Source organism: Leptonychotes weddellii, chromosome 9 (assembly GCF_054177405.1).
Source record: "Leptonychotes weddellii isolate Sample4059 chromosome 9, ASM5417740v2, whole genome shotgun sequence".
Classification (NCBI taxonomy): Eukaryota; Metazoa; Chordata; class Mammalia; order Carnivora; family Phocidae; genus Leptonychotes; species Leptonychotes weddellii.
In genome coordinates, this window is record NC_138377.1 from 37,173,226 (window position 1) to 37,197,576 (window position 24,351).

The 24,351-nt window shown below is 36.9% G+C and overlaps 1 protein-coding gene across 4 annotated transcripts in view; it reads right to left on the bottom strand.

Moving 5' to 3' along the window:
• Positions 1–10,093: 10,093 nt before the first annotated feature.
• Positions 10,094–24,351, bottom strand: part of ARID4A (AT-rich interaction domain 4A) — a 65,731-nt gene continuing 51,473 nt past the window's right edge. For all 4 annotated transcript variants that reach the window (XM_031039844.2, XM_031039847.2, XM_081830453.1 and 1 more), the window contains exons 20-24: positions 21,272–22,405; positions 20,440–20,544; positions 16,040–16,246; positions 15,303–15,449; positions 10,094–11,934 (exon numbers count right to left, since the gene is read on the bottom strand). In XM_031039844.2, the coding sequence (XP_030895704.1) occupies positions 11,831–11,934; positions 15,303–15,449; positions 16,040–16,246; positions 20,440–20,544; positions 21,272–22,405 (1,697 nt within the window). In that variant the 3' untranslated portion in view covers positions 10,094–11,830. The remainder of the gene's footprint in view (positions 11,935–15,302; positions 15,450–16,039; positions 16,247–20,439; positions 20,545–21,271; positions 22,406–24,351) is intronic.

Sequence of the window (24,351 nt, forward strand, 5' to 3'; positions counted from 1 at the left end):
TAAGACTACGTGTAGTAAACTAAAGGCAGCCAAACGGTCTTCCAATGTGGCTGTACCATTTTGGCATTCCCACCAGCAACAAATGAGAGTTCCTGTTGTTTCACATTCTTGCCAGCATTTGGTGGTGGTGGGGTTTTGAATATTTGTATTCTAATAGAGATGTCTAATTGTTGTTTTAATTTGCCTTTCCCTGATGATATATGATGTGGAGCATCTTTTCATATGCTTATTAGCCATCTGTACATCTTTTTTGAAGTGTCTGTTAAGGTCTTTGGCCCACTTAAATCTGGTTGGTTGTTTTCTTATTGTTGAATTTTGAGTTGTTTATTTTAGAAAAGAGTCTGCTTTGTTCTGAATGTTTGTGTACCCCCAAAATTCATATTGTTGAAATCCTAATCTCTATTGATGGTATTGGGAGGTGGGGGTTTGAGGAGGTGATTAAGTCATGAGACTGGAACCCTCACGATTGAGATTAGTGCAGCCTTTGACAGATGGATTTCTGTCACTTAGTAATATGCACTTAAATTTCCTTCATGTCTTTTCATGGCTTGATAGCTAATTTCCAGAAGCAGCCACACAGAGCTCCCTAGCTGTGCTAGCACCTTTCTTGGACTTCCCAGCCTCCAGAAATGTGAGAAATAAATGTTTGTTTATAAGCCACCGAATTTATGGTGCTTTTGTAATAGCCGCCTGAATTTTTTTTTTTTTTTTTTAAGATTTTATTTATTTATTTGACAGAGAGAGAGACAGCAAGAGCAGGAACACAAGCAGGGGGAGTGGGAGAGGGAGAAGCAGGCTTCCCCCATAGCAGGGAGCCTGATGCGGGGCTCGATCCCAGGACCCTGGGATCATGACCTGACTGGAAGGCAGACGCTTAACGACTGAGCCACCCAGGCGCCGCTCGCCTGAATGTTCTAAAACAGTCCTTTATCAGATACGTCCTTTATAAATATTTTCTACTTTGTGGTTTGTCTCATTCTCTTGATGAACACTGTTTACATCTGCTTATTGGCCATTCATATTATCTTCTTTGATGAAGTGTATGTTCAAATCTTTATTTCTTTTCTTTGCGTTTTTTTCTAATTGTTGAGTTTGAGAGTTCTTTATATATGCTCTGGATACAAGTCCTTTATCTGCCATATGCTTTGCAAATATTTTCTCCCAGGTTGTTTCTTGCCTTTATTTTTTTAATAATGTCTTTTAAAGAGCCAAAGTTTTTCATTTTGATGAAGTACAATTTATCAATTTGTTCCTTTATGGATTGTGCTTTTGATATGGTATCTAAGAAGTCTTTGCGGGGTCACCTGCATGGCTAAGTCGGTTAAGCATCTGCTTTCAGCTCAGGTCATGATCGAGGGTCCTGGGACCTGGGATCTTGGATACTGGGATCGAGCACCACATTGGGCTCACTGCTTTGCAAGGAGTCTGCTTTACCCTCACCCTTTGCCCCTCCCCTGCTTGTGCTCGCTCTCAAATAGATAAAATCTTAAAGAAAAAAAACTCTTTGCCTAACCCAATTAGGCATAAGGTGACAAACATCTCCTATTTTCTTTTAAAAGTTTATGGTTTTAAGTTTTGTGATCATTTTTAATTTTTGTATATGGTGTAAGGTATGGTTCCAAGTTTTTTGTTGTTGTTGTTTTACATTATGGTTGTCCAGTTGTTCCAGCATCATTTCTTTAGAAGGCTATCCTTTTGCATTATATTGTCTTTGTGCTTTTATCAAAAACCAATTATCCACATATGTGTGGGCTTATTTCTGGACTCTGTTCTCTTTTATTGCTCTATTTGTACAAAATGCTGTTCTCATTGCTGTTAGCTTCATAATAATTCTTGAAACCAGGTAGAGTTAGGCCTCCAATTTTGTTCTTATTCAGAGTTGTTTTGGCTATTCTGGGTCCTTTACCTATGAATTTTATAATTAGTTTCTCAATTTCTACAAAAAAAAACTTGCTGGGATTTTATGATTGCATAAAATTTGAGAAGCAAAGAAAATCTTCACAATATTAAGTTTTATGATGCATGAACAAGGTGTATCTCCTTATTTGCTTAGACTGTCTTTATTTGGTCTTAGCAATATTTTGTAGTTTTCAGTGTTACAGGTCTTTCCCATCCTTTGTCAGATTTATCCCAACATATTCCATATATTTTTTTTAAAGATTTTATTTATTTGACAGAGACACAGCGAGAGAGGGAACACAAGAAGGGGGAGTGGGAGAGGGAGAAGCAGGCTTCCTGCAGAGCAGGGAGCCCAATGCGGGGCTCGATCCCAGGACCCTGGGATCATGACCTGAGCCGAAGGCAGACGCTTAACGACTGAGCCACCCAGGCGCCCCATATTTTATATTTTTGATGCAATTGTAAATGGCATTTTTAAAATTTCAATTTCTCATTATGTATGCTAGTACATAGAAATAGAATTGATTTTTGTATAATGATCTTGAATCCTGCATTCTTTTTTTAAGATTTTAAGTAATCTCTATACCCAACATGGGACTTAAACTTACAACCCTGAGATCTAGAGTTGCCAGCTCTACAGACTGAGTCAGGCAGGTGCCCTTGAATCCTGCGTTCTTGCTAAACTCACCAGTTTAGATGTCCATGCTTTTTTTTTTTTTTTTTTTTTCCTTTTGCCTGAATGTTCTGGCTAGAACCTTCAATACAATGTTGAATAGAAGCAGTAAGAGTGGATATCCCTGTCTTAATCTTAGGGAATTCCGTCTTTCCTCTTTAAGTATGATGTTAACTGTAGGTATTTCCTGCATCAGATTGAGGAAATTTCCTTCTGTTTGCTGAGAGTGTTTTTCAGGAATGCATGTTGAATTTTGTCAGATGCTTTTTCTTTTTCAACTTGTTAATATGATGAATTACATTGATTTTTGAATATTAAACCAACCCTGCTTTCCTGGGATAAACTCCACTTGACCCATGATGTGTTTTCCCTTTAATATGTTGTTGGATTTCAGTTGCCGAAATTTTGAGAATTTTTGCATATATGTTCATGTATGATACTGGTTTGGTGTCAGAGTCCTACTGACTTCATTGCGTGGGTTGGAAGATTCCTTCTCTTCAATTTTTAGAGGAGTTTAAGTAGAATTAGTATTATTTCTTCCTTAAACATTTAGTAGTATTATGTCTTCTCTTAAACTTAAAAGTGAAGGTAGCTGGACCTGGAGTTTTCTTTGGGGGAAGGTTTATAACTTCAATTCCATTTCTTTAATAGATACAGGGTTATTCGAGTTATATATTTTTTCTTTAGTGAGCTTTGTTACTGTGTCTTTTAGTGCATTTTCCCATTTCATCTAAGCTGTTAAATTCACTGGCATAAAGATGTTCGTGATATTCCCTTTTTATCCCTTTAATAGGTATAGATGCAATCTGTAGTGTTGTCACCTCTCTCATGCCTGATATTGGTAATTTGTGTCTTTTCTAGATCTTAATCAGTCTGGCTAGAGGCTTGTCAATTTTATTGATCTTCTCCAAGAACCAGATAGTTCTTTATTTTTGAAGACTGTCAAATTGCATGTATTGTGCTACAGCCCTGCTCCAGTAGAACAGTACATCTACTGAAAGCACGCTGTTGATAATTGTTGAGTGAACCAATGCATGAAAAAAAGAAGAACCACTGATTTCTGCATGTAGTCATTTTAATATTACCCACTCTTTGAGATAACAGCCATTTCCTTATCTCTTATGTCAGTACTTTAGTACTGATAATATACAATTGAGGAGAATCTCCAGTGGCCAGATTAAATGCTTGAGGATATGACCCCAGTGAAGGCTGGTAAAGGGAGGTGAGGCAGGCAGCTAGCATTGAGGAGGGAGGGAATCTTGAGACGAGAAGGAAAATAGATAGAGGCCGAAGACATAGTGAGTCAAAGGAAGTGTAATAAAACTGTAAGTCAGGAATCATGGGATACTAAACTAGCGATTTGGGATGAAAGAGTATAAATTCTGACAATAAGAAATGAAGGTCAAATAAAGTGTAATCCAAGAGTGATTATCCAGAGTCATTACAGTAAAAATTTCAACTTAATAGCTCAGTGTTTCAAAAGGGTATTTGAGAAATACTCAGATGTTAGAGGAAAAAGGGTACATAAATCGGCTTATGTAAATCATGAAAAACAGTGTTTCTATTTATACTCCCCTCTTAAAAATAGTAACATTGGGCTTATTATATCTACATTAGCAGGAAGATCTTAAGATTTCTGGTCAAAGGAGCCACAGAAAGGTCATGACATACCTTGGTGGGAAAAAGCAGCAATCTCATTGCTTTTACCAGGCTGAAAAAACAACACTGACCTTACTAAACTTGAGTTCTAGTCTCTGTACTAGCTGACCACAGTGACCTTGGGTTTGCATGTTCTGTGCTTTTCTTGTTTTAGACATTTGGGTTTTTTTTAATGTTCAAACTGTGCACATTTAAAATGTACACTTTTGTGTTTATATTTAATACACACACACAAAACCATCACTACAACCAAATTAATGAACACATCTATAACCACCAAAAGTTTACTTGGGCTCCTTTGTAATCTCTCACTCCCACCCTATACCCTACATACCCTCACCAAGTTTCCGGGAAACCACTGATTTGCTGTCACTATACATTGTAACATTATTTTCTAGAATTTTATATAAATGGAATCATAACGTGTGGGTATTTTGTCTTGCTTCTTTCACTCAGCACAATTATTTTGAAATTCATCTGTTTTGTTGCTCGTATCATCAGTTTGTTCTTTTTATTGCTGGGCTGTATTCCATTCTGTGGCTATGGAACAATTTATCCATTTACCAGTTGATGGACATTTGGGTTGTTCGAAGTTTTTGCTGCTGCTACGTGTGGAACATGCTTTCATTTCTCTTGGCTAAGAATCAATGGGTGGAATGACTGGGTCATGTAAGTTTAACTTTTTAAGAAATTGCCAAATTTTTCTAAAGTAGTTGTACCATTTTGTATTCTCACCAGTACAGTGTGAGAGTTCTAGTTCCTCCACATTCTCTCCAACACTTTCATGGAGGACAATTTGGCAATCTCACCTGTTGAGATTAAAAATGCCTGTGTACTTTGATCCAGTAATTCCATTTCTAGGAATTTATCCTACAGGTATCCTCACACATGTGTGAAAGGACATATGTATAAGGCTATTAGTTGCAGCATTGTTTGTAATAAAAATTAGAACTAACCAAAATGTCCATCATTATGGGGCTAGGTAAACAAATTGTGGTACATTGGTATAGTAGAATACTATGTAGCTGCAAAAATAATCAGGAAGCATAGATGTTTTGGGAAGGATAATCCTAACCCTAACATTGGTTTTCTCTGGGAACGGGAAAGTAAGGCACAGAGGTGGGAAATTGTCATGTAGTCTTGTGTCCTTTCTGTTTTGAACCATATGGATGTATTACCCACTCAAAGGATAGATTTAAAACTTTTTAAAAAATGTCTCTGAAATCAAAACAGTCATTAAAAGCAGAATTTTAGAATCTAAACCTTTCACTTTATAGGTAAAAAAACTAACAGAAAAGTCAAGTGATTTGCCACATTCAAATGGTTAGCTGTTATAAATGAGTGCTTATAAGTTTTAAAAGGAGAATCCCAGACCCTAAGCTCTCCTTGTAGTTATTTAAAATGATGTCTTTGTTAAAAATGCAACCATTATTCTCAGGGAACAGAAGCTTCTTAAGACAGCACTATGTAATGAAACAAATACTGGACTTGGAAGCCAGAGGAAATGGGCTGTCATCCTAATTCTAATTCTGCTACTTATTATTCCCTTGTTCATTTGGAACTGGTTTTCTTGTGTGTCAAAACAAAATAGCAATGCTTTTCTCATAGGGTTGAGATCACACTCATGGACCTTGACTCACTGGTAACGGTACTCAGTTCCATCAGTTATCTTCACCTTCCTGTGCAATAGTTCATTTGCTGTTTTTTCCCCAATTATAAAATATGTCAAATGGGGCACCTGGGTGGCTCAGTCACTAAGCGTCTGCCTTCGGCTCAGGTCATGATCTCAGGGTCCTGGGATCGAGCCCTGCATCGAGCCCTGCATCGGGCTCCCTGCTCTGTGGGAAGCCTGCTTCTCCCTCTCACTCCCCCTGCTTGTGTTCCCTTTCTCGCTGTGTCTCTCTCTGTCAAATAAATAAAATCTTTAAAAAAAATAAAATACATCAAATATAGTAAAGGATTCAAAATAATATGATAAACACTCAGATTATCAAATCTTAGCATATTGTCATTTTTTTGGAGGAGGGAATAAATGCCCCCGTATACCCTCCTCTATTCCTTTCCCTCTTCTCCAGAGAAAACCATTCCTGATTTGGGTATTCATCATTCACACTCAGGGTTTTATACTTATAGCTACATAAACAAAACTAATGTTTTGTATCCTTAAATTTTGTAGAGATACATGTATTGTTTGGCAACTTGCTTTTTTCACTCATTTGTTTTTGATATTCATGTTGATATATTTAGCTTTAGTCCATCTATTTTAACTGCTCTGTAGTACTGCAGTTAATTAGTTAGCCATAATTTATTTATCCATTGTTCTGTTCATGGGCATTTAAGATGTTTAGTCAACACAAACCATGCTGCAAAGAATAGTCTAATACAGATCTCCTCGAGCATATGCAGTAGATTTTCTCTAGGATATATGGAACTGTTGGGTCAAAGGGAGTGTTCCCCTTCATCTTTATTAGATAATGTCAAATCCAAATAGACATATTAATTTACACTTGCACACAGTACGTGAGAGTCCCCATTTCTTTACATACTTTCTGGTGCATTAAGGAAATGCAAATTAAAAGCACAATGAAATACCACTACACACCTATTAGAATGGTTAAAAAAAAAAAAAACCCCGACTGAATATATCTAGTGCTGACAAGGATGTAGTGCAACTTAATTCTTGTGTATCACTGCTGGGAATGCAAAATCGTATGGCATATAATCCAGCAATCTTACTCCTATGTGTTAACCCAGGGGAAATGAAAACGTTATGTCTACACAAAAGCCTTTATGTTTATATTTATAGTGGCTTTATTCATAATAAATGCCTAGAAAGTTTTTAATTTCAAGGGAGTTAAATTTGGTTTAGGTTGTTTTTCTTTTTAAAGATTTTATTTATTTATTTGACAGAGTGCACAAGCAGAGGGAGAGGGAGAAGCAGGCTCCCCACTGAGCAGGGAGCCCAACGTGGGGCTCAATCCCAGGACCCCAGGATCATGACCTGAGCTGAAGGCAGATGCTTAACCAACTGAGCCACCCAGGCACCCCAAGTTTAGGTTTTTGAGAACAGGTTTGGATAGGGATCCAAGAGAATTTCAGAGAGCAGTTACCACTTGATGGGGGAAAAGTGCCCCATCAAAGGAAAGCCACCAGTGAAGTCTGAGTGCATTCACAACTACTTTGTGAAAGCTTAGTTATTATAGGGCCAGTCTGGGAGATAATGACTACATCAAGGAAATGGTTAATTCTAAAAATCACTTACGGACTGCCAAGGCGCATTCATCCTTGGAAACAGGAGAAACTTCAGCAGTTTCTTATCCTTCATAAAAAGGTTTGGGGACCGAGAAAAGCTTCTCTGGAGGATAATATTATCTCTTGGAATATAGTGGAAAAGAAATTAGTTGTAGGATTTGCAGGTAAAGTACAGGATGCCTAGTTAAATTTCAGTTTCAGGTAAATAACATAATTTTTATATAGGACATACTTATACTAAAAAATTATGTCTGAAATTCAAATTTAGCTGGGTGTCCTCCATTTTTTTTTTTTTTGCTAAATCTGGCAAATTAAAGTGGTGAGAATCTTGAATCAGACTGTCTTGTTTAATATAACAGCCTTGAGAAGAAATCCAATTGTGTAGAATAATCCTTTATTATATTTACATGGAAGTTTTAAGTTTTTCACAATAGAACTTTTCAAAATGAATTTTAGTGATACAAATTACAAAATGAAGATAGCTTCATAATTATGTTAACTGTAAATTCTAAAATTATAAACACTGCCCTTCTAATTGTTTAAAAAGATATAATGGGTCTAGTATGAATATATGAAAAGGTTTTTTTGTGCTTAACAGGAAAAACATCATTTGGTTTTATAATAAAATGTAAATAACTTAAAAAAAAATTCTGTGTGAAAACACTAAGCATATATTAGAAATTCTCCATTAGCACAGACTCCATCTTAAGAGTCCTTCAACCTTCACTAATGATGAATGCCATCATATACTGTAGTCTTCCTGTAACAGGATAAAAAATCTGGGTGTAATCATGTGGAGTAATGGAAGAACGAAGAAACGAGGAGGGGAAAAAAAGTCATCAGTTTAAGAATACTGAGTTGGGGATTAGACAGTTGAACAGGTCTACTTTACACTTTTTAAATGATATTTTATCATTATCACCTTGTGAAAAGAACCACAAAGACAACTTATAAATGTCTGGCTTGTACATAAGAATCACTGGTAAAAAAACAGAAAGAATAGCAATTCACAAGTAATTTTTCTCAACTTAGTTTTTCAAGCATAGTTTTTGACTATCTTTCTGTGTATTACTAGATGATGGATCAGGCACTTTGTGGGATGCAAGTATGACTAAGTACTTAAGAACTAACATCTAGTAGGGTAGAAAGACACATGCATAAGTAAACATAATACAAGGTAAGTTGTCAAGTAAAAGAATAGATTGAAAATGCCGTGAGAGCATAAAAGGAGGTGGCAAAAGCTTCATGGAAAGTGGCTGCGGAGATGGCTGTGGACAAGTAGGGACAGAGTGATGGGAAAACAGAGGAATAAGAGGCAGAGGTGGACAGATGCAGTGTTTGGGTTTAAAGCAGCAAAACTGCTTTGAATACATGATTTGGTAAGAACTATTTCCAAATGAACGGCTCTGCATGACCTGGCTCCTACCTCCTACCGCAAGTCTATTCCTACCCTGGCTCAGTAGATCCAAGCTCCATGTGCCTGGAGCGCTTTATTCTCCTCTCCCACCTTTTTCCCGTTTGCTTGTAGCTTATTCATTATCCTCACTGGGGCTCAGTTTTATTGCTTTCTCTGCAAAGCCTTCCTTGACCACCCTTGCCTTCCCGGCTCATAGCTGGGCTCCTATATTGTATCTCATGGCACCTGTGTATAGTCTACCTCATTAGATTATGCACTGCTTGAAGATAGGGACCTTTTTCTGTCTTGTTCACTGTTGTAACTTGTGGGCCTAGCATAGTACCTGGCACTTAACAGGTAACTGATAAATTGTTGATGAATGAATTCTGATAATATTTTTTATGTATGGTTGAATATAGCTTCAAATGCTTTCACAGTGTTGACAGTTATGTCAAATTACAGGGCTTATAAGAAAAGTGTATTTTAGGGGCACCTGGGTGGCCCAGCCGTTAAGCGTCTGCCTTCGGCTCAGGTCATGATCCCCCTGGGTCCTGGGATCGAGCCCCGCATCGGGCTCCCTGCTCTGCAGGAAGCCTGCTTCTCCCTCTCCCACTCCCCCTGCTTGTGTTCCCTCTCTCGCTATATCCCTCCGTCAAATAAATAAATAAAATCTTTGAAAAAAAAAAAAAAGTGTATTTTAGGACTTATAAGAATGATATATAAACAAATTAATAGTTTAACCTATATGGATTTCCGTAATTTAAAGCAATTTCATAGAAGACATAGTATGTATATGCTAAGTTCAAACATGTTTCTTAGTGAAGGACAGGAAAACTAGAAACACAATAAACAATAAAAGCACACAAGTGAAACAAATCTCCATAATCTTCAAGGTCCCAATACTTCCTTACCAGATTTATACTGATTAGAAGGGATGATATTCAAGCTGATAACTAGTTCTCTCATTTATTGAATCGCTACTGAAGGAAGTCATTAAAATATTTAACATATGAATCTAAGGTTGCCTCCTAGTTTCAACTGGTTGTGAATGACAGTTTTCACTTTTATAATTAAGTACTAGAAATATTTTATTACAAAGACTGACAAATATATCGAATATGCTCTGTTTTGCAAAGTCTGATTTTCCAACTGTTAAGGGTACTGGCACTTGCGGAAAAAACAATCACTTAAATGAAAACTAAAAATATAAAGCCTATGTTTAAAACATGGCCTTTATTAATACTGCCCACTGAGCTCCATTTTTATTTTACATTGAAATACTTCTGCTTTGCAAAGAAAAGACAGAAAAGTGCATTTTACAAGAGTACTTTTTTCTTTTTAATTCTCTGCGAAAATGGAAGGAATCTGAATCACAAGTTCACAATGTGGTAAAATGAAATTAAGAAACAATAATTTCGGTAATGCTTTGCCATCACTAGTGTTTGGCTCTGACTTTGTTCTTGTCAATCAGATCCTGATACACAGTCTAGAGCATCTAGGTTATTACTCTACAGCATATTAAACACAGAAAAGGAGGTTTAAAAAAAACCCCTTTCAATGTACAAACATGAATTTAAAAACTGATTTTAAAAAATCACCTTTTTACATAATGTATATGGCAAAAATGCTTTAAATACATGATTTTGGAATTATTTACAAAATGTATCAGTCTGTGGAACAATTCACAGACAAAGCATACATAGTTGCTTTACTTAGTTGTTGCATCTCAACTTTGGGAGATAGAAATTTATTCGGCAGTATAGCAAACATAAAAACTATGACAAAGTATCTTAAGGGCAACCAAAAATTTGATCCTCAAAACAGTTTAAATACTAGGACTGCCAAAGTTTCTAAACGAGGACGTACTTTAATGATCCAGATGCCCATTTATAGTTCTATACTGTTTGAAGGACTGAGACAGACTCCCTTCAATACAGGCAAAGCTACTGGATGCAACCTCCTGTAAAAGGGACAGCTGAGAGCTATTGTCATCCAAAGAGTGAATTAACCTAGAATTTTCTTTTTTTCGATTTTATTAATATTTTAAAAAATACATAAAAATACAACATCCAATGTCTGAATAAATATATTTAACAAGTTGCAAGATAATACCTTATTTTACACAAAATTTTCAGCTTTAGAAATCTTGTTAAATAACTTCATTGTTGTTATATATTTCATTTTTGTCTTTTTGTAACAAAATAAAAACTCTGAAATTACATAGAAAAAAGACAAAATATTTTTGTCAAGGGATAAGATAGTCCACTGAAAACTTATTCACAATTCCACTGTAAACATTAATAAACATTAAAATATTTGCATAATTGTGTGCTCAAAAATCCTATAAAAAGTGGAAGACTTATTACAACTGTAGTTTTCAGTCAACTACACTTCCTTTCACAATTTATTTTGTCCCATTTACACCTTTAAACCTGGGCACACTGCTGAACATATACTTTGGCAGTTCTAAATAGCAAGTGCTTCCACAAAAATAAAAAAACAACAACAATAAAAAAAAAACACAACATAAACCCCCTACTCACCAAGTGTTCAAATACATCTTAGTGAAAGTGCAGCAGTCACTATTCAGCTGGATAATATTTTGATGTTTATCGTGCACTTGCTTGTCTATGATTTCTATAACATTTGAAAGCTTTATTATACAAATTGAATTTGCTAAGTGCCCTTTTTCTATCTTCACAAAAAATGAAAAATTAAAGAGGAAAAATTATGACAAATATGGCAGGCTGCCTAACCTTCAGTTATTAATCAGCTTATTTTTGCAACAGAAAAAAAGAAAAGAGAGGGAATAGATACAATCCAGCCTGGAAAGGTATACAGGATATACTTAGCAATGTCAAACCAGTTGAGTGCTTTCTGTGGTTGTATTTCAGGATTTTGGGATTTATGTCCATGGCAGCAAACTGCTGGGAAGGCAAAGAAAATGTTTATCACCTGCATTCTACAGCAAGTACATTTTGTGGGGGAGATGAGGATGAGGGACTCATTCCAGTGTCTGACGAAGCAGATGACATGGAGGCTCCTGCATGAGACACTGTGGAATCAAAATAGCTACATTAGACTCAAAAACTATCACAAAGATACCTAGCCTCTGGCAAACCAGAAATTAGTCCCCTAACTCTCTGCCACAGGCAGAACACTCCTCTTATTTTTTTTTTTTTGAATTTTTTTTTATTCTTATGTTAATCCCCATACATTACATCATTAGTTCTAGATGAAGTGTTCCATGATTCATTGTTTGTGCACAACACCCAGTGCTCCATGCAGAATGTGCCCTCCTCAACACCCACCACCAGGCCAACCCATCCTCCCACCCCCCTCCCCTCTAGAACCCTCAGTTTGTTTTTCAGAGTCCATCTTCTCTCATGGTTCGTCCAGAACACTCCTCTTAATATAGGCAAGCCTATCATGTAATTTACTTTTTTTTTTTTTTTTTTTTAAAGAGACAGACCTCCTGGAACCCTTCCCTCCTTGTCCATTCTATTCCTGGAATAGTTGGCTCTCTAGGCCTGCTATGCAGTGGTCACCCTATCACTTTCATTCATCACCTTGACATTTTCTTTACTGTTTTCCTAAGTGGGATTCCTTATTTGCTGGATCCTATGTTGTCTTCTTAGCTTTCTAGTTTCTAGTTTGGCTTCTAGTTTCCAGTGCACTAAGAAATCTGACATGAGAAACTTGATGCTCTTCTGAGACCCATTTTTTAGATATACCTTTATATGGTAAACCAAAGGGTTCTGAAATTTCACAATGGGCTTTGGTGTAATTTTTCTCTCCCATTCTTTATAGATGTTACAGTGAGTCCTTTAAACCTTCTAATTCATATCCTTTGTTTCTGGAAATTTTTCTTTTTTTTTTAAAGATTTTATTTTTCTTATAATACTTCTTTGATGACAGCTTCCTCCTGCGTTTATTCAGTGCTCTTTTTCTAGAAATGCTGTGATTCATGGGCGCCTGGGTGGCTCAGTTGGTTAAGCGACTGCCTTCAGCTCAGGTCATGATCCTGGAGTCCCAGGATCGAGTCCCGCATCGGGCTCCCTGCTCGGCGGGGAGTCTGCTTCTCCCTCTGACCCTCCCCTGTCTCATGCTCTCTCTCTCTAGCTCATTCTCTCTCTCAAATAAATAAAATCTTTAAAAAAAAAGAAATGCTGTGATTCAGAAGTTGTTATCTCTTGGCCAGATCCTATACTTCTCTTAGTTCTTTTCTCCTACTGTCTTTTTGACCACCTACTAGGATTTCTTTAGCTTTGCTATCTATCTCTTCTATTACCATTTTTTAAATTCCTGCGATCATATTTTTAATTTTTGAGAGAGCCGTCTTGGTCTCTGAATTGTATTAATACTATCATGTTTTGGGGATGCCTGGGTGGCTCAGTTGATTAAGTGTCTGCCTTAGGCTCAGGTCATGATCCTAGGATCCTGGGATCGAGCCCCGCATTGGGCTCTCTGCTTGGCAGGGAGCCTGCTTCTCCGTCTCCCCTGCCTCCTGCTCCACCTGCTTGTGCTCTCTCTCTCTCTGTCAAGTAAATAAATAAAATCTTAAAAAAAAAAAAAACACCAACATATTTTTGTTTCAAGACTACAATATCTTTCCTGTATCTCTGTATAGTGATTATAGTTTGGTGTTTTGTATGGTAACATTGTTTTTTACAAGTTCCTTTTTATTCTCATTTTCTACTTTGGTTTCTACCTTTATGTAGAAGCTTTCCTATCTGGTCTTGTGGCTCCCATATTTAAGAGGGGGCATTAGAAGCGCCTGGGTGGCTCAGTCGTTAAGCGTCTGCCTTCGGCTCAGGTCATGATCCGGGGGTCCTGGGATCGAGCCCCACATCGGGCTCCCTGCTCAGCGGGAAGCCTGCTTCTCCCACTCCCCCTGCTTGTGTTCTCGCTCTCGCTGTGCCTCTCTCTGTCAAATAAATAAATAAAATCTTAAAAAAAAAAAAAAAGGAGGCATTAAAAAGCTAACTGGAAGCTGTGTGCGAGTATGCAGAGCTTTTCAATCATGGGCAGTGCATATGTAGTGACTGGCAAGGATCTTGCTTTTTGGTTCAGGAACCTCTAAATGTTGGTATCTGTGTTAGTTCCTTCCTCTTGGGTTGACCAGCTTCTCCAGAAGAATCCTTCAGTTTCCTCCCATGAGTGAGCATAAGCTTAGTTGCCAGCTTTCAGGAAGCCAAGAGGATAAGAGTTTCAGTTGGAAAAGGGATAGGGGTCTCATCATTCAGTATTGTAAACTTTTGCTCAGGCTCATTATTTCTGATTTTGCACTTAACCCTCACCTTCAGCTATGGCTGGTGTCCCTGAGTCTACAGGGACTTCTTTCCCCTCTCCATACAGTACGTTAATTTTCTGTTTTCTGCTACAGCTGCAGAAGAAGGTAGTTTGTATCACAGGATGGGACGAAAGAATCCAATTTCTTCCATTTTCAACCAATCTCCATTTTTAGCCTCACCTATATCCCTGCTTTCAGAGCTGGGGTGATGTGGTATGGGCTGGCTCGCTTCTTGTTTTGCCCCACTGGAAGGATAAACAAGCTTAGGTTTTAGCATTCTGCTAAAGCAGTCCATCTGCTTCTCAGCTTCCAAGAGAGAAGCTGTTGACATTTCTTGTCTACTGTGGTCTGCTATCCCATTATCTTGTTCTTGTGGGTACAGGGCTTTTCATTTTCTTTACTGTTATTTTAGTGGGGCTTCAGGATGGGGTAGATGTGAACCTATCAATATTTAACTGTAAGTCAGTCCTACACAGTTTTAAGGTCTGAATCAGACACTACTCTCTCTCCATGATTAATCCAAAGTAATTTCTCCTTCCACCAACTCCTGTACTTAGTAATACCACTCTTGGGGTCCTCATCGAACACACCCTTCCTGCTAGAAGTTAAGATCTTTGAGATCAAAGTCTGTATCTCATTCATCTCTGTACTTCTACCACCTGGAAGAGGGCCTGGCACATAGTGTGAACATATTAACGTTGAGCTGAACGATTTCAACAAATCATTTATGATCGCAAAAAAGATAATCTCTTTGAGGATAAGCCATATGCCCACTAATTTTGGTGAACCTCATAATAACAAATATAGTGCCTATTAATAGGTAACCAGTAAATATTTGTTGAGCAAAGTGAATTTCAGAGGGAGTAACTAATTCTTCCTGAGAACCCACCACATTTAATAAAATCACATTTTGTAAAACAGTTCATAGTCCTTTTTAAGAGTCTCCTCCTGATTAATCAATTCAGTTGTTGACCCACTCATTTCAATAATATCACAAAGAAGATAAAACTAGGAATCTAAAAACAACAATTAATAAATGTGTACTATATTCAAAGAGTAACTAATGTATATCTTCTAAAATGACACGATATATCTGAAAAACAAGGGAAGAAAAATTATAATCAAATTACCTTCTCTGTCTTTCTTTTTTAATCTTTTCCTCCTCCTGTCTATGGTTGCAACTTCAGACTTCAAAGACATGTAATATTTTCTGATTTCTTGTAATTTTTCTTGGAGAAAAGAGATTCGCTCTGTACTGTTCATATTCTCTAATTCATCTAAAAGGGGGAGAAAGGTTAATTTGGTTTTAAAAATAATTAAGAAAAGGTAGTTCTATCAAAACAACTTCTAAATCAAAAGCTTTAGTTTATTAAGTTTCCATAATAATAGCTAAATAAGGCTCTACAAACAAGGATGACATTAATTAAATTCATGAATAAGATTTCTGTATATATCCCAAATTTTTTATACCAAATATGTATTACTTAAGTGATCAGATAAACACAAGAAAACATCAACACACAGCAACCCTAATCTATAATTGTAGTTATTCATCCAAATAGTTTCTTTGTATTGATGATTTTTCATTCATTGGATATTTCCAGTTATCAATTAGAAAGGGTATTTCAGTTTCACTGATACATACAAACACACATCTTATTTCGTTACTGGAGATCTTTCTCTAGTTAATATTTATCAGGGTATTATTATGAAAAGGCATGGATTTGTATTTAAGATGATAAGTGGTGATTGATAAGAGTATGTGGAAACCTACATAAATGAATATGGTAACCACTATTCTTATTTTGACATTTTAAGATAAATACCACTTATACAAAATACATTCAGGTTTTCTAAAGCTTCTTACTGAGTTGAAAGCTCCATTTATATGTTCTAGGGGATGAATTCGGATGTTTTTCCCTGTGTTTATCTTTTTCTCCATCTTTGATGTGAGGAGAAATTCTTGCAGGAGATCGTGCAAGCTTCTGTGGCTTAGACACACTAAGATGCTTTACTGGTGTACATTTACTTGAATTGTCCAGGACAGGAAGATCTTCACTATCACTGCTTTGTCCTATAATAAAAAATTGATTCAGAGATTATAAATGACAAAAATATCAAATTATCAAAATGCAGCAGACCCAGCAATTACACTTTTGGTATCCTACAGAAATAAGTATACAAACGCACAAATTTCTTAACAGTAAAGAAATGGAAATCTAAATGCCCACCGATAGGAAAAAGGTTAAAAATTACATACAGTTGATTCTTGGACAATGTTGGGGTTAGGGGCACTGACCCCCATGCAGTCAAAAATCTGCATTTACTTTTGACTCCCCAAAAACTTAATTACTAATAGCCTACTGTTGACCAGAAGCCTTACTGATACATAAAGTTGATTAAAACATATTGTGTATGTTATATACAACATTGTATAGTATATTCTTACAATAAAGTAAGCTACAGAAAAGAAAATGTTAGAAAATCATAAGAGAAAATACATTTGCAGAACTCTAAAAAATCTGTGTATAAATCGATCTGTACAATTTAAACCCATGTTGTTCAAGGGTCAAATACACTACTGAATAATTTGCTAAAATTGTTAAAAAGAATGAGCTAAAGTTTACAAGAACAAAAATGGCAAAATATCCAATATACACTGTTAAATAAAAAAGCAAAGGTATAAAACAATATGTATAGTATTGCCCCATTTATGTTTAAAAAACAAGACATAAAACCACCCAAACTGCATAAATGAAAAAGCACAAAAATACTTGATGTATACATATCCTTTAACATGTGTATAATAAAATGTGAGCAGAAAATTGTTTGCAACTCTGTCCCTCCTCACCAAATTTGTAATTAAACATGTTTTTGCTTTTCACTTCATAACAAATTAGAATTCTCTGGTTTTTTTTTTTTTTTTCCAATCTCTTACACCCTTCCACCCTACTCTCAAAAGCCAACATTGCCTTCTACTGAAAAAGCAAAGTTGGAATGTTACACACTCAATTTCCCAGCCCTTCCTCTACCTGTATCTGTCTTTATTAACTTTTGGGGGTGCTCAGAAAGAGAATGTTTTTGAAGACTAATCTCTTCAGCTATACGCTTAAAACCATCCACTCACAGCTCCTCTGGAATATCCCAACATCAATTATCCATCCTTTTATCTTCAACTTCTTTTCCTAGTCTACCAACATGCTTACATCTTTCCCACCCTGAGAGAGGGAGGGAAAAGAAGGAAAACTTCCCTTTTTAGCTGGCACCTCTTTCCTTCTCTTTAAAGTCAAATTTCTTTTTTTTAAGATTTTATTTATTTATTTGACAGAGAGACAGAAACAGTGAGAGAGGGAACACAAGCAGGGGGAGTGGGAGAAGCAGGCTTCCGGCTGAGCAGGGAGCCCAACTCGATCCCAGGACCCTGGGATCATGACCTGAGCCGAAGGCAGACACTTAACGACTGAGCCACCCAGGCGCCCCTAAAGTCAAATTTCTTGAAAGAAAATCTTTGTTATCCTGATTTCCACACCTTCTAATCACATTCTCATGCTCCTGTTAGGGTCCCAACATTTACAATTCACCAAATTCAATGAATGCATTTTAATCCTATTGCATATCCTATAGCATTCAAAACTTCTTTCTTATTCAAACCCACTAGTGTTTAGTGATTTGCATTTGTCTCTGATCAGTGCCCATATAAAGAGATAGCCCATTGAATTCTATTCTTGGTTCTTTTTATTTTCATTTTACAACTCTCCCATAGCAATCTCATCATCTTGCAATCCTTCACATAACCATCTTCTAAAAACAGACTATTCTAAGCTCCAGACCCCTACTCCCCTAATAGTGGGTACCTCTAACTCACCTTTCCCGAAATTACTCTTCCAACAACGTGCTGCTACTCCTGTATTCCATGTTCATTAACCAGTCCCTCATATGTAACTACTAGTAAGTGAGTCCTAATGATTACATCCCATCACTTTAATTCATTTTTCTCGCCAAATATTAAGTCCCAAAAGTAGAACTGATATCTCCTTTCTTCCTTTCTTTTTAATCTTTTTAAATTTTTAGATAGTCTTCAAACTTACAAAAAAATTGTTAAGAACAGTTACCAAAAAATGTTTTTCTGACCCATTTGAAGGTTAAGTTGCCCAGCCATACTTGAGTACTTCAGTGTTTGTTTCTTATAAACAAGAACATTCTCCTTGTGTTAGTTATCTACAAACTGGCCCCAAACTTAGCAGTTTAAAACTACAAATGGTTAATATCTCACAATGTCTGAGAACTGGGGTCTGGGAGCAGCTTGGCTGTGTGGTCTGACTCGGGAATCTTGTGATGTTGCAGTCAAGCTTTTAGCTGAAGCTGTGGTCTCTGAAGACTTGACTGGAGCTGAAGAATATATTTCCAAGATGGTTCACTCACGTAGCTTTTGGCAAGAGGCCTCAGTTCCTCACTTGCTATTGGCAGGATGTGCTCAGTTTACCATGTGGACCTCCCCATAGACTGCTGTGTCCTCAGGACTTGGCAACTAACTTTCCCCAGACCAAGTGATCCAAGGGAGAGCAAGGAGGAATCTGCAGTGCCTTTTATGACCTATTCTCTGAAGTCATAGTCTATCACTTCATCCAGCCCACACTCAAGGGAAGGGAATTAGGCTTTGTCTCTTGCAGGGGAGAGTATCAACAGATTTGTAGATACGTTTTTAAAACCACCACACACTTAGAGAACCATAATACAACAATCAAAATCAGGAAATAAACACAAACATATTATCACCTAATCCTCAGATCCCCTACAAGTTTCTCTACTTGATCCAATAATGTCTTTTGTAGCAATAGGATCCAGGTGAGAATCATATGCTGCTTTTGTCATGGCTCATAAGTCTCCTTTAAATCTGCAACAGTTCCTCTTTCTTTGACTTTTATGATCTTTGCAATTTCTTAAATTACAGACCAGTTATTTTATAGAAGATCCTTCAGTTGGAATTTATTGATGGTTCCTCATGATTATATTCAAGTTATGCATCTTTGACAGGAATGTTACAGATGTGCTGCTGTGTTCCTGTTGCATTCTGCCAGGTAGTACGTGATTCCCATTTGTCCCATTACCAGTCGTGTTCACTTTGATCGTTTGACAAACGTATCTGCCAGGCACTATGACGTTATTCAGTTGCCCTTTGTAATTCCTGCTGCCTCTCTATTCTCATTTCCCATCACTCCTCCTCTAAACTCTACATCTGTACTGTCCAGCCACTAGCCACATGTGGCTCTGAGAACTTCAAATATGGTTCAAAAGTTTTCCTTTGAAATGCCTTTTATCTTGTATAAATTATATGCTCCCTCCATGGGATATGTATCTACTATAACCTAGAATTTTCCTTTCAGACTTGTATGAAGGCATGGTTTGGAGATAAAACTTTAATTTGTCAAAATCAACCATGTTTATTTCTACTATATTCTACAACTTAGTTTTATTCCATATTGTACAGAAGTCTTTCTCATGTATTTTATTCATACTGATTTACTAATTTCCTTGTTTCCATAAGAATCTTATCTTGTTCTAAAAATACCATGATACTATTTAGAAATCAGCTTTTCTAGATTAAAGTAAACCATTCCATTCAGAAATGTAAACTTAGGGCGCCTGGGTGGCTCAGTTGGTTGGGTGACTGCCTTCGGTTCAGGTCATGATCCTGGAGTCCCGGGATCGAGTCCCGCATTAGGCTCCCTGCTCGGCAGGGAGTCTGCTTCTCCCTCTGACCCTCCCCCCTCGCATGCTCTCTCTCTCATTCTCTCTCTCACATAAACAAATAAAATCTTTAAAAAAAAAAAAAGAAATGTAAACTTAATCTGCTTTTACCACTAAAGCAAATATTACTTTCCTATTATTCAAGATCCTCAAATACATTCCTCAATATTAAACCACTTTACATAAGAAATACAAATGAAATATGCATAAAAAATAAATCACAGCTATCCCAGCTCTAAATAAAATTGACAGGCCCCTTCAGATTAAAAATGAGAAAACTGTTATTCCCAGAACATAATAAACCAAACATTAAATTTTTTTTTCTTTTTATTAAGTAAATTCTACCCCCATCGTGGGGCTTGAACTCACAACTCTGAGATCAAGAGTCGCGTGCTCTACCAAGTGAGCCAGCCAGGTACCCCTAAAGCAAATTTATTTTTAAACTGACACAAATGATCAAACCAACAAAATGCTGAAAATATTAACACTATGCTAAAGGCATCATTGGAAAGCACCAACCTGTTCCATTCTTTTCACTTTTGGCTACAGCACTTGTTCGCTTTGGGGTACGCTTTTGCTTTTTTGCCAATAATCCACTATTTCCATCACTTGGCCTTTTCTGACCTGAAATAAGGGGAAAGAGACAATTGAAAAAAATATATACCTATTTTGGATACCATTCGTTTATTATAAAAGAGAGACATGGAAATTATTTGCAGGATGAAAGATTTCACAATTTCAGTGGAATGGGCAGCTTCACATGATGCCATTTCAATGATTTATTCAGTCTACATGCTTTCCGAGAATGTCACCATCTCTAAATAAAAAATAATCCTTGTCGTCTAGAACGACTTTGGTGCCTCCATATTCTGGGAGAAGAACTTTATCTCCAACTTTCACGCTAACTGGTTGAATCTCTCCACCCTTATCCTTTAGAGCCCGATCCAACAGCTACTTCTGTTGCTTGCAATACTTCTCCATGAGATTTCTCTGGAAGCATAATGCCTCCTTTGGTTACAGTTTCAGCTGCACTCCTTTCAGCTAAAACTCAGAGAGGGGAAGAAACTTTCTAAACGCCTGTGTTGCCAAAACTCCGGCCGCCGCAGTTCATACCCCGCTCTCAAGCCAATGCCACGGCAAGAGCAGCTGTAATTACTCACTTGTCTACTCAACATAAATTTCTAGATATACTTCTTTTTTAAAGGCAGGGGAAAGGAGAGGGGGAAGTAGGAAGGAAAGAATGAATAGGAGGGAGGGAGGGAACTTTACTGCTCAAGCATTCCTAAAACTCTGAACTTACTAATTTTGGGGTTGAAAAGAAAGGCTGATATTCTCCCTAGAAAGTCCTTACCCTTCTCTCTGTTTTCTCTTTCTTGAACAATTATACTACAGGTACCAGAGGCAACACTGGCTTCAAACCCATTTGCTGATTCCCTCTCACAGAGACCTTCTTGAGATTCTTCAGCAATGCTATCAACTTCAATGGTTATGTCACTCTCACTTTTTATACTTCGAGACTCATCTTGACTGAGAGTAAGTGGTGAAGCTACTGAAAAGTTATGTTGTACTACAGGAGGTAGGGCAGGTGGAATAGAAACAAGAGAGTTAGACTCAGAGCTTTCAACTACTACATCTTCAATACTGGTCTTATCCTTCTCATCCAAATCATCCAAATCGACTTCATGGCAAACCAAAGTCTCAGGCCCAATCAGAGGCATTGCATCCTCGTCTTCTTTCAGGGGAGTATTTACAGTTTCTTCAGCTGGACTGTCAGATTTTTCACTAGTCAGTTCTTGAATGCGTTGGTTTGACTCTGCAATTAATGACGGCATTCCTTCATTTTCTATTTCAAAATGTTGTTCAGAATTTAAGTTTTTCGTTCCCTCAGATGCAGCACAGTCACTGATCTTTTCTTGAGATATGCTGTTTGTCATTTCCATTCCATTCTCAATTCTTATTTTTTTCTCTGGTGATGACTGTCCCAGTATTTTCCGTTTCAACTTTTTTTCTTTTGCACATTGGTCAGTTTCATCTTCGGTAGTAGAAGAAAAGGTTTTACTGTCTAATGAAGAAAATTCTAGACTCTGAGCTTCTATATGAGGTTCACTTCCTGCTTCATCCTGGCTAAATGATGAAATCTTTATAATTTCTAAAGAAAGATCTTTTGTCTTGCTTCGTCTTCCCTTTCCCTTAGGAGATTTTTCGGCCTCTTTCTTAACTTCTTCTACGTGTTCTACTTTATTTCCAAAAATCTGTACTATTTGTTCGTTCTCTCCAACTTCTAACTTCAGTGTTTCTAAAGGCTGCATTTGCGTCCTTTCGTTTTCTTTTAATATATGTGCAGCAATCTTTGGGTTTTCTTCATCTAGTTTATCATCATTTAAATTTTCATTTTTTTCTAGTTCTTTAATATCAGGAGAAAGTTCTTCATTCATCAAATTCTTTTCTAAAAGGTCTTCTGTTTCACTATCAGATGAGCAAGAGTCTGCAAAAGGAAATATATTACAAAGGTTTCTATGTTAATTACCAGTGTAACTTTAGAATAAAAATTCTACCAAACAAAACTCTTAACCATTTATCTCTGAATGCCTCCCTGTAGAAATTTCTGATAAATCATACATTTGTGCCAAAAATGGGGGTACTTCAAATTAAACTCCATGTAAAAATACAATACATTGAAAATATTACTATCTCAATTCTATAAAAGAACTATTTTGCATTTGTCACTAGTATCATGTTTAGGCTATGTTAATCCTTAGAAAAATCAAAGGACTAGGGGCACCTGAGTGGTTTAGTCGCTTGAGCATTCCACTCTTGGTTTTGGCTCGGATAATGATCTTGGGGTCGTGAGAGTGAGCCCCACGTCGGGCTCCACACTCAGCAGAAGTCCGCTTGGGATTCTCTCTCCCTCTGCCCCTTACCCCTGCACGCATTCTCTAAAATAAATAAATAAATCTTAGAAGAAAAAAGAAAAAGGACTAGTACTGAGATTATATTAATGCATTAGGTGGTTTGATCAGAGATCTAATAGGTACTGATTAATAAATGTGATGGCATTTTGTGTCCCTAGAAAGAACTATTTAAAATAATTCTAGAAAGAGATGTACAAAATGAGCAATTTGAATTCCCAAAACTTTAAATGTTCTTCTGATTAAAAGACATAAAAGTATAGGCAAGCTTTTTTTTTTAAGATTTTATTTATTTATTAGAGAGACAGAGACAAGCAGTGGGGAGCAGCAGGCAGAGGGAGAAATATGCTCCCTGCTGAGCAGAAAGCACAACACAGGGCTGGATCCCAGGATCCTGGGATCATGACCTGAGCCGAAGGCAGACCCTTAACCAGCTGAGCCACCCAGGCGCCCCTAGTCAAGCTACCTTCTTACAAAAGAAATCATTCTCATTAAGTTAAAGAATTTTTAAAATAATAAAGTTGGACCTATAAAATATAAAAATTCTGGGGGCGCCTGGGTGGTTCAGTCGTTAAGAGTCTGCCTTCGGCTCAGTCATGATCCCAGAGTCCTGGGATCAAGTCCCTTATCAGGCTCCCTGCTCTGCGGGAAGCCTGCTTCTCCCTCTCGTACTCCCCCTGCTTGTGTTCCCTCTCACTGTGTCTATCAAATAAATAAATAAAATCTTAAAAAAAAAAAAAAATTCTGCCCACATGGCGATCATATTGTAAGCAAGTTCAAAAAGGCAAACTTAAATGTATTTTAAGTGAAAAGGTATATGGCTTTGTGGTTTTATCATATTCAAAATTTAGAATCCATTTGTTCTTATGTTAAAAAAGAACTTTTATCTGGGAGTTGAGCAAGACTGAGACTAGTGTGTAGTTTCATAGGTTGTACACTGCACAAGAGCATGCTATCTAAGGACACCTTTCACTTGGTGGACATCTTGCATTTGTGTATTATGACAACTTTCCAGCAGATGGCAGTAATGAGGTAGGAGCAGGCCCTTTTCTAATTTACACACTGACACCATATGGACAAATGGCAATCTTGTAGTTCAGAAGAGCTTTTTTCTTGAAGGGAGGGAAAATTTTATTTAAGACCACTATGTGACATTTTAAATTACATGGGAAAGCACATGAAGGTAGAAAAGGGGAAAGAGTTAAAAGCAAAATCGAGTATGTTCACCTGTACTCATCACAAAATGCCTATACCACATTACTTTGTGCTTTTGGAGATTTTGGTCTCAGCTTTGTTGAAATATCCTATGTGAACAGCACTGAATTACAAGAAACACTGGTGCATGTTTTGAAAGACAGTGTAGCACACAGTAGGATGCATGACTTGTCAACCCATCTTCTTTAAAATAGAATATTCCTACAATACTGACAAGAAATTCCCAAATTAAAGTAAAACATCACTAAATTTTAAGTAAACATGATCTACTAAAATATTTTCTTCAAACCCAATTTTGTAGTTTATA